Genomic DNA, 10284 nt, shown 5'->3' with positions numbered 1-10284 from the left:
TCTCCTTCCTGCTGGTGTAAGTCCATCAGGATACTCTCAGGGGTGCTTTTTAAAAAAAATCGAGGTATAGTTGATTTACGATATTATGTTAGTTTCAGGTGTACAACATAGTGATTCAAAATGTTTATAGATTATACTCCATTTATAGTTATTATAAAATACTGGCTATATTCCCTGTGCTGTACAATACATCCTCCTAGCTTATTTCTTTTATACACAGTTGTTTGTACCTCTTAAACTTCCCCTACCCTTAGGGGCTCTTTTATGTAGTCTTCTGAGATGGAGTTTAAGGTCCATGGCCCCTCTGCTCAAGTGGCCAAATCGGCTCCCGTCACCTAAGTTGCTGATGCTTACACTTTTCCTTTACAAGAGTCTAGATGCTCATCCCCCACCCCCCACCCAGGTCATGGATGGGCAGGGTGAGCAGAGGTGAGGAGCCAGGTGGCTGGCGCTTATCCCCAGGGCTCTGCCGGGGGCCAGGCTCACCTTTTACAGCCTCTGGGCCCCGTGCAGATCATAGTCACTGTCAGAGGAGTTATCGGGCTGGGTGGAGACGCGATGCAGGGCCCCTTCCAGAGCTGTGGAAAGAAAGGAGGCCATTTGAGCAGGTTTATCCCTCCAGGCTACACAGAGAGAGCCCCTCAGAGCCAAGAGCCCTGCGGGAGCTGGAAGATCACAGAGGCTTTCTGAGCTGGTGGCTCAACAGCCCTGAAACTGTTGTGATCAAATCAGCTAGTGTCCTCTAATGATGCTGAACGCCAGGCTCCCTGCGGCTTAATTGTCAGTGCCAGTCAGGGAGCATTCGATACAGGGCTCTGCGGGCCACTGATGGATGCTCTGTTCTGCCTCCAAGGGATCCGAGGGGCCTCATTTATTGAGAAACAGGTCCTTTAGGTCACAGCAGTGCTGGGGTTAATGACATCCCGGCACATTCTTCTCTCTAGCCGAGTGGCCCGTTAAGGCTGTATCCCGTCCATACCCTGCTGTGACCGGCTGTCAAAGGGGCAGTTTGATCCTTCTGCCCCCTGCTCGGCCTCCCTTCTTTCTCCAGGCAATCATGTGACCCTCTGCTCGGCCCTGCCGTCATTCCTAGGAGCGCCAGCTGGTGCTTACCTGGAAAAGCTGAGATTTGGGAGTTCCTGGGAGGCTGACTGTATTCGTTCTCCAGGTGGGAGGCCGTGGGGTTCTCAGCCTGGGACCGGACAGTCACCGTGTGGTTGCGATGGAAAGACACTGAGCAGTTGTGGGAGATAGAATCATTAGACATGATGCTCTGTCCTCCTCCTCCCCAACGGGGGCCCAACTCGAATTTCCTGTTCCCGTTGTGTAACGTGGGGGGGGGGGCCAAGGGCCTCCTGAGCTCCTTCAGTGCATCCCTTTTTCCCTTTCTTCCCGGGGAGGCTCATTCTAGCAGGGCTCAGACTTTTAGAGCAGCTTTGGGTTGGCTGGCAAGCTGACTGGCGGGCAGGCCATCAGTCAGACAGTCAGTCAGTTATCAAACATTTATCAAGCAGGGAACTGGAACACGAGTGACAGGGCAGATATGGTCCCTGCCCTCCTGGAACTGAGGGTCTTTATATTGTAAGAAAGACTTGACAACACAGAGCCTTCTTGAAGGAATTGGCCCTTGACACATAAAGTGGGGGAGAAGGTGGAGTAGAGGCAGGAGGTGGGCTGTGGTTCTACCCACAAAGGAGGCTCTGGCTGTGGCCAGAAGGAGAGAGGATGGAGACCAGGGGTGGGGACAGGGCCGGCTGCATCACAGTGTCTTAAAACTGGCCTTGTAAAGTTGTTCCATGATAAAGACATTCCACGATAAATCTAGCTTGGACAACCCTTCTTAACATATGTCAGCTCTGGAGATGAACCACGCAAAAATGCCCATGAAGGTTCTGACAAGTTCTGAAGTAAAGAACCGTGTCTAGCTCTGCTTAACTCACTGATTTCCAAGTCTCTTTGATCATGGAGTCCTTCTCTCTGAGTACCACCTGTTAACACCTGTGGCCACAGTCACACCTTAGACGAGCACAGTGGAGCTCAGAGGCCTCAAGCAGCCACTGGCTCTGTCCATGGTCGGCAGTGACCCGTGACCCTGCTCCACGGCCTCCTTCCTGAGTGCCGTGGCTACTGGCCTGGGCCGAGGGAGGATCCTGCCTCCGGGGCTACTTACTGTTCTGGTTCATTCCCGTCGGGCCAATCCACTGGCGCTGCTTCTTCTGGCGGACTGGGTGACAGACAGAAAAGGCACATCGGGGTGGGGGAAGGGGAGGGGGGTTGAGACAGGAGGGGGCAAGGGGGGGCGGGAGCCAGGGAAGGAGGGAGGAGGCGACAGGTGCGTGCTGAGGGGCCGGTTCTCCAGGAGAAACCACCTCGGGGTGTTTAGAACCAGAATTAAGACCTGGGAGGGCACCAGGGACCCAGCCATCACTGCCCACCTCTGGCAGTGGGCATCCTCTCTAATCTCACACCCTTGTCTCCGAATGATTTCCTCTCGAGTTCTGCAAGGCCAGGATGATACCCACTACGTTCACAAGGTCTGCGGTCGCCCATTTGTTGTATGAGGAAACCAGAGCTCAGAGAGGAAGTGGCTCGATTAGCTGCTAAGTGGTGGAGCCGGCCTGGGACACGTGTCTTCTGGGGTCAGACCCTCTGGACCCACCACAGTCTAAAGAATGCCCATACCCTCCCTTTGGGCTGGAGTGGGTCCCAGCTGGGCCCTGGATGTGGGCGAATCAGTGGTTTTCCTGACTTTCTGTTTGTTACTTGGTGCGGAGAAAGGCCGGTGGGCAGGAGAGGGGCAGGGCTGGGTGGTGAAGCAGAGGTGCTCCCAGCTGGCTTTCTGGAGGCGGGAACCCTCCCCTGTGGGGCTCGTGGGCAACCCGTCCAGTCTCCCCACGCAGGGGCTTGAAAGGGAGGAGGTTCGGGGCACCTACACCTACATTTCTTCACCAGCTTCTTGTAGGCGAGGGGGCCACACACGACCAGCAGCACTACCGCGAGAACGAGGGCCAGAATGATGCTCGTCACTGTACCTGCACCCAGGCCCGCTGGGCTTGAGTTCTGGCCTGCAGGAGGCAGAGCTAGGTCAGTCCCAGCCTGGGAGGCATCAAAACTGTCTGTTCAGAGGGAAGCTCCCGGCTGGCTGGCTGGCTGGCTGGCTGACTTCCCCCAGTAATTCACCAGCATGTGCAGAAGGCAGTTTTCTATCTGCTGTCTCTCCACCCATCTCTGAAATTCTCTACTACCCGTTCATTTATCCACCATTTACTATCTAACAGTTGATCATCCGGCTATCATTTGCCCCTCCTGTGACCAACTCTTTACGTTTCCACCATTTTCCAGTTACTTGTGAGTGATCACCTTGCCATCATATACAAATAGCCATCCATCCATTCATCTCTCTCTTTTCTGTGTTAGGCAATTACCATTAATGTAGCAGATATGTACCCCTCTCCCTTACTTTTCTATTTTCCATCTGGAAGCGCAGAAGACGGAATGAGAGTTCTGTCATTCATTAGCTGCCTGACAATGACGGCCGGTCTCCTATTGATGGTTCGTGCTCACTGCTGTCTGAGCACTCTTGTCCCCTCTCCCCTCGTTTGTCATCCCTCCATCCTTTCCTAGGGCTCTCTCTTTAGTTCCTGGTGCCTGTTCTTCAGAAATGTGCTCATTGACTGAGTCTTAGAAGGAAAATCCAGAACTGCCCTCCACCCACCATGGGCTGGGCCCAACTCACAGGTGACAAACACTCTCTTGCAGTGGGATTTTTTCTGCAGAAGCTGGTGGCACTGGGACAGCTTCCCCGGGGGACAGAAGAACCCCCCGGAGGTCTTCTCGCCGGTGTCCAGCAGCTGGTAGGAGCTGACGTTGCCGCATTGCTGCTCCTGGCACACGTCCTCCCACCTCGCCACGCCCTTGGCTGAGGAGCTATCGCACAGGGCGTCCCACTGCTTGCCCTGGCGCACCTCCACGGAGCCTTCACACGTGCCGCTGCCCCCCACCAGGCGGCTCTGCACCTTGGGCTGGAAATCTGGGGGGAGAGCAATGGGAGGTGAGGTGGCAGGCTCGGCGGGAGCTCCCTGGGCCCCTAGCCTGCATGCCTGGCCACTGGGACCCCGTGACACTGGCAAAGTGGGGGCCCTGGCAGGGCCCGGCTCTCGGGGGTCTGGGTACCACGTGGGACTGCCTTCCTTTCTGCCTTTCCCTTCTTCCGGCATCCTCCCTGGCATTTTCCCCATCAAGCCCTGTCCCTGGCGCCTCTGGGCAGCTGCAGCAGCTTGGGCACGTTCAGTGAAGAGGCTGGCAGGGTGGCAGTGCCCGTCAGCAGCCACCAGCAGGGAGTCGCCCCCCACCCAGGTGGCAGTAAGAGGAGTGGGGAAATAGGCTCCACCTGGGTCCGCTTCCCTCTTTGAAACATCCTCTCATTCTCTTGCTGCTCCTTGAGAGCCGGGAGGGCTTTTCAGAGAGGGGAAACTGAGGCCCAGGGATGGGAAATACCTCCTGCTCTGAGTCCTGGAGATTCGCAGGTGGGACTGAATCCAGGAATCCTGCTGCCCAGGCCTCAAGCCTGGAGGGACCAGCTTTCATAAAAGGGCCTGGTCCAACAGAGACTGATTCATTTCTGCTTATCAGGGTTGGGCCTGGAGGCCCACATGTGCTCGGGTTAGAGCGAGTTGTGATCTCAGCAGCTTTGGCCAGTTTCTATAGCAACATCCATCTTCAAAGCTCTAGTAAATCTTCTATTTAGAAAAAAAAATTCAAAGGCAAGACTTCTGGGTATGGTTTTGCAGGTTGTAACCTACAGGAGGGCTCCTAGCAGAGGGGTGGGTGGGCCTGAGAGCCAGCCAGGTTTTTCCATCAGGCCAAGCCCTTGGGGGCTGCTTCTGCCTGGAGCGGGCAGCATCTTACTAATTCACACCATGTGTCCAGTGGTTTGGGGGCATCCCTGCCTGCAGGATAGCCCAGTGGTCCAGAGCAAATGCTTCCCAGATGTGTGCACATGAATCCCTGAGACTTTGCTAAAAGGCAGATCCTGATTAGTAGGTGGAGGGTGGGGCCTGGGAGTCTGTATTCCTAACCAGCCAGATGAAGCCGATGCTGCTGGTCCAGGACCACACCTGGAGCAGCCAAGGCTTACACAGCAGGCTCTGGAGTGATGCTGCTTGAGGGGAAACCCCAGCTAGTGCTCTATGACACTGAGTAAGAAATTTAACCTCTCTGAGCCTCAGCTTCCTCATCTGTAAAGTGGGGATAATAATAGCACCCACCTTCTAAGCTTGTTGTGAAAATGAAGGAATGCCCTGACTAGTCCCCAACGTGATGTAAGCACTCAGGAAGTATGACTTCTTAGAGTCTGGACTTCACTAGACCATTTGGTGATAGGAGCCCACTACGTCCCAAGGCATGCTGTGATTATCCTTATTTTGACCTGTAGTCCCTTTCCCCTCAGTTTCCCCATTGATCCTCGTTTGGGGATCCCCCAGACCAGCCTCTGGGCTCCTGCCCTCAATCACACCGGCATCGCCAGTCTCTTCTGGTTGGTGGCCTGTGACTCGGGAGCCTCCGCAGGAAGCCCTCTGGGGCCCTGCTCTGGCCTTTCTCTACCTGCTGTGCCTCAAGGACCTCCTATGTCTCACCATCGTTCCAACATCATCTGTCCCTGGGATTTATAAACTCCCCTCCTGCAAGACTGGTTCCCTCCAAGCGCTCCATCCTGCTTGGGCCCTTGACACAAGCTGCAGTCTGCCAAACTCACCAGCAGACCGTGCCTCCTCCTGTAAGTCCTGCCACTTCCCCGTGTGGCAGCCGAGCATTTGGGCTTGTTCTGTGTTACTTTGCAGAGATGCCCGGGGCATGGGGTGTGAGTGTGGCCTCCCTACCCCATGGCCACCCTACCTCTTAGAGGCCAATGATCAGCCCTCCATGTCCCTTGTGTTCTCCGTAGCGCTAGTGCCCTGTGCTGCATGTAGGGCTTTCAGGAACGTGTGGTGACTGACCACATGGGGGCGCCCGTGAGTCTTGGCCCGGTCCCACTCACCAGAACAGATGAGGCCGAGAGCTTGGCCTCCCTCCTGGGGCTGAACTTTTCTGAAGCACTGCTCTACGGAGGCACATCTTCTGTTCTGGATCTTCCACCGGATTGGCAAGGGACCGCTCTCTTCTGGCTCTAGTGTCCTGGCTGCCTCGGTCTCTGGCAGAGGCTTCAGGAAAGAGCCACACTGGACGGCTGCACAGATGAGGTTCCCCAGGTCCTGGATCCCGTCCTGGGACTCGATGCCGACGGTGCCACCCAGGCTGCCGCTGTAGAACTCCACCAGGCCTGCACACCGCAGGCCCCCAGGTTGCGCCACCAGCTGCAGCCTGGGAGGAGCTGGGGAGGTGGGGAGGGACCTGAGTGCTGATGACCAGCAGCAGGCTCTTTCTTGCTCTGTGGTTCTAACACACAGACGAGTGAATGACTGGCCGATGGCCCTGGGAGGTGGTGAGGTCCCAAATATTGGATGGAACATACGCTACAACTTTTCATGCTTATCTGAAATTTAAATGTAACTGAACATCCTGTGTTTTTATTTGCTAAATCCGACACCCTACACCCAGGGCCCTCAGAATCCTTTTACCTGTGGGCTCCGGAGTGGTCATGGGCGGGGGGCTCGTGGGAAGAGGTGTTGTCCTCAGTGGCTCTGAAAAAAGATGCTCTGGTTAAGGAGGGGGCCGGGACCCTGGGAGGGAGGAGGGAAGAGTAGGGGGTGTGGGGAGAGTTGGGGGCAACAACCGGCCATGTTGAGAAAGACCTGGAACTCATGATGTAAGTACCACGGGCCCCATTAAGCCCACCTGACCCACACGTTGTGTCTAAGCCTCCTGCGAGGCAGGCAGTACTGGCCCATTTTACAGTTGGGAAAACAAAGGTTAAGAGGAGACAATGAAGTTAACCGTTGGCAGAACCAGCTCCTCGACCTTTTCCATCCCCGGACAGGTGCCAGCACGCCCTCAGTACTCCCCCTCCAGTTCCCCAACAGTGTATGTTTTTGAGAGGGTAGTTGTAAATCGGGGACCCCTTCCACCTGCCTGCTCAGGCCCCAGATCACAGGCGTGGGCAGCCTCCTCGGGGCTGGTGCCCAGGCCCAGGGAACCCACGGGGCCAGCTAGTTACCCACCTAAGCAGATCAGGGCCAGAGGGTCCCCCTGGTTTGCCTTGCTGTCGCTGCAGTTGGAGAAGGACCCCAGTTGTCCGCGGCAGGTGATCTGGCTCTGGGGTCGCTTCCCTTTGAAGTGACGGAAGTGGGAGAGGAGCAAGGGCTCCCTGCATCGCAGCTTCTGGCAGAGCTTCCAGGCCTGACCGGGGTCCTCCCGGTGGAACGGGCGCAGGCCCCAGCTCTGGCTGTTCACCGTGTACCACTCGTCCTTGTAGTTGACCTCCAGATGGCCCTGGCACCGCGAGCCGGAGCCGCTTAGTCTCACTGTGAACCCTAGGGGTCGAAGAGGTGGAGGGGGCAGTCAGGCTGGGAAGGGCCCTCCATGCGGGCCCCTCCCTGCACCTTCCCCATCTGGGCCCCACCCCTATCAAAGCTCCCTCTGCCCACGGGCTGCCTGCTTTGCTCCTCTCGTGAGCTTCGTCCTCTGGGACCTTGCAGGGACTTTCCAGAAACTCAGGCTGATGCAGCTCCTGATCCAGGTGGTCCCTTGAAACCAGGCCAGGAGGATGGGGCTTGAGACCTCAGAGCCCAGGGAACTCGGAGCAGTGAGCGAGGGGCTCTCAGCACCCAGCGTTCTGCAGAATCGCCCCTTCCTGGAAATTCTGTTTCAATACACCCCAGATAGGGCCCGGACCCTGATTTTTTTTTCTCTCTCTCTAACTTTTATTTTAGTTTTTTTCCGTTCATTTTTTTTATTGAAGTCTAGTTGACTTACCATGCTGTGCCAATCTCAGCTGTACAGCAAAGTGACTCAGTTATACACATACAGACATTCTTTTTTTAAATATTCTTTTCCATGATGGTTTATCCCAGGAGACTGGATATAGTTCCCTGTGCTATACAGCAGGACCTTGTTCTTTATTCATTCTAAATGTAACAGTCTGCATCTACCAACCCTAAACTCCCGGTCCATCCCTCTCTCTCCCCCTTCCCCCCTTGTCTCTAACTTTTAAAATCAATTTTATCGAGGTACAACTTACATACAGGGACATGCACTCATTTTAAGGGCACTTGTTCAATAGGATTTGACAAATGTATACACACCTGTAGCCCCCGCCATGCTCTAGACAGAGAACATGCCCATTACCTGGAAGTTCCCTCATGCCTCTTCACAGTCGATTTCCCTGAATCCAGCCTCAGGCAACCACTGATCTGCTTTCTGTCACTAGAGATGAGTTCTGCCTGTTCTCAAATGTTACATAAGTGGGATTGTACAGCAGGAATGATCTTGCTAGAGTTTGGAGCTAGGATGCCATTGCAGGCTTCCAGGTCCCGGCTCAGGGCCTACCAAGCCCTCGGTGGCCCCTTCTGGTTGCCTGGCAGCTTCATGAGATCCTCTCGCCACATTTATCACCAAATACATTCAGCATGATGTTATCTCAGGAAATGTGAAAAAGAGAGGTCTGTGGTGAAGTGAGTCTGGGAACTGCTGAATCTGAAAATGCTTAACAGAGTTCCTCATTGCAGGACTTCTCAGAGCCTTTACTAGGCCAGTGTCCCCTGTCAGGAGTCCGCAGTGGGTGATGTAGTGTTGCCCACCCTTCGTCCAACGAGTTCCGTGGAACCCTGTTTGGGAAACACTAGCCTCTAGGATTAAAGTCCAACCTCTAAGGCAAGACATTTCATACACTTTACAATCTGGTGCAGCCTCTCTCTGCAGCCCCAGCTGCAAATGTCTCTGGCCAGGGAGCATCTGGCAGGACTGGGCAGGAAAAGGACTTTGCAAGGTGCATTTATGGCCAGTATCTTTTCTGTGCCTGGTGAGTGGGCCATAATAATAATTAGCATGACACCTAGCATTTGTGGGGTGCTTTACAGCCATCTAGGGCATCTATCTGCAAATGGGCCTCTTAAGCGTGCGTGCATGCATGTGTGCATGTGTAGGGGGTGTGGGCTGCTCTCTCTCTCTCTCTCTCTCTCTCTCTCTGTAAGGTGGGATTCGCTCCGACGGAGGGATGGCAGGTCCCCCTACAGCCTGGTGGAATCGTTCCACGCCCCCCTCTCCACGTGGCTCTTCCTTACCTTTGTCCTCTAAGTTGAGCCCTCTGAGGCCTCTGAGGCAGGAAGTGACTGCAGAAAGGAGAGAAGAGGGTCAGGAAGGGAAGTCTCTCTCCTGCTTCGCCTCACCTCTACTCACAGCCTGATCAATGGCCTTTTTGCCTCCAGCCATTGTCGTGGGCTTCAGGGGCAGGGATTTTCACACTACAGATGGCAACCCTTAGGCGGGTCGTGAAACGAGTTTAGTGGGTTGCAACCATCAATTTTCCTTCTTGTTTTAAAACTTTACTTTTTAAATGAACATGCAGTAAATTCCATTTTCTTTTAGTGCACAATTCTATGAATATGAACACATACACAGATCTGCATAATCACCGTAACCATCAAGGCATACTACAGTCCCATCACCCCCCAAAATTTCCTCATGCTCTCTCTCTGTAGTAATATGCAGCATTGCAACCATCAATTTTTAAAAACTCATGTAGTAACACAACCATCAATTTTTAAAAAACTGAAATGGACTAGAATAGAGAATGTCAGAATGCATCGTGTTTTGTGAGGATAAGCCTCACTTTGTGTGTGTTGGGTGGCAATATAAAAACATCCTGAGTGTTGCTTTCAATCAAAAAAAGTTTGAACGTCATAGTTCTAGAGAGCTGAGAAATGAGCCAGAATGGGAACCCAGAACATTTGTTACTTTCTAGAATTCCCAAGGCAGGTTAAGAATGATAGCAATTTCTCTTTAACAGCTCCCAGTTCTAGAGGAGGAAATCAGAGCTCAGAGAGGCAGAGGGGCTTGCCCAAGATCACACGGTCAGTTGGTGAAGGAGCCCAGTGGACTCGGGTCGGGGGGGAACTGGCATCCCCTCTGTCCTGGCTCCTGCCTGGGCCCCTTCAATAGGAATGTGGGCCATTGGGCAGTCCCCCCTCCTCCCAGCCTTGTCTGACTGTGGAGCAGGGGTGGAGAGGTGTCAGAGTGGCTCATTGTCCGTGGCCGGTTCATGTGTGGCTGGGGCAGAGGTTTGATCTGGGTGGGGACGGGTCAGGTGGCACGCCTGTATGACCTCAGAGCCCACCCTCCACGTTCACT

General features: G+C 54.3%; 1 protein-coding gene across 1 annotated transcript; it reads right to left on the bottom strand.

The window, feature by feature from the left end:
• On the bottom strand, nucleotides 1-9366 carry CD5 (CD5 molecule). Its single transcript, XM_061203785.1, has 11 exons — nucleotides 9324-9366; nucleotides 9219-9266; nucleotides 7158-7469; nucleotides 6618-6680; nucleotides 6038-6370; nucleotides 3737-4030; nucleotides 2940-3065; nucleotides 2171-2224; nucleotides 1114-1233; nucleotides 487-578; nucleotides 1-45 (listed from the first exon to the last, which is right to left on the bottom strand). Exons 1-10 carry the CDS (start codon nucleotides 9364-9366, stop codon nucleotides 490-492), a joined length of 1482 nt encoding a protein of 493 aa, XP_061059768.1. The 3' UTR covers nucleotides 1-45; nucleotides 487-489.
• Nucleotides 9367-10284: the final 918 nt, after the last annotated feature.

Source organism: Eubalaena glacialis, chromosome 10 (genome assembly GCF_028564815.1).
Source record: "Eubalaena glacialis isolate mEubGla1 chromosome 10, mEubGla1.1.hap2.+ XY, whole genome shotgun sequence".
In the NCBI taxonomy this organism is placed as follows: domain Eukaryota; kingdom Metazoa; phylum Chordata; class Mammalia; order Artiodactyla; family Balaenidae; genus Eubalaena; species Eubalaena glacialis.
This window is presented reverse-complemented; position numbering and strand designations above follow the sequence as displayed.

Excerpts from the sequence above, each read along its gene's own strand:
- CD5 (XM_061203785.1), bottom strand. The coding sequence starts at position 9,366 with ATGGCTGGAGGCAAAAAGGCCATTGATCAGGCTGTGAGTAGAG. Across the intron at positions 7,470-9,218 it reads GCTCAACTTAGAGGACAAAG|GGTTCACAGTGAGACTAAGC; the intron begins GTAAGGAAGAGC and ends TTCGACCCCTAG. Across the intron at positions 6,371-6,617 it reads GACCACTCCGGAGCCCACAG|CTCCTCCCAGGCTGCAGCTG; the intron begins GTAAAAGGATTC and ends CCACCTCCCCAG.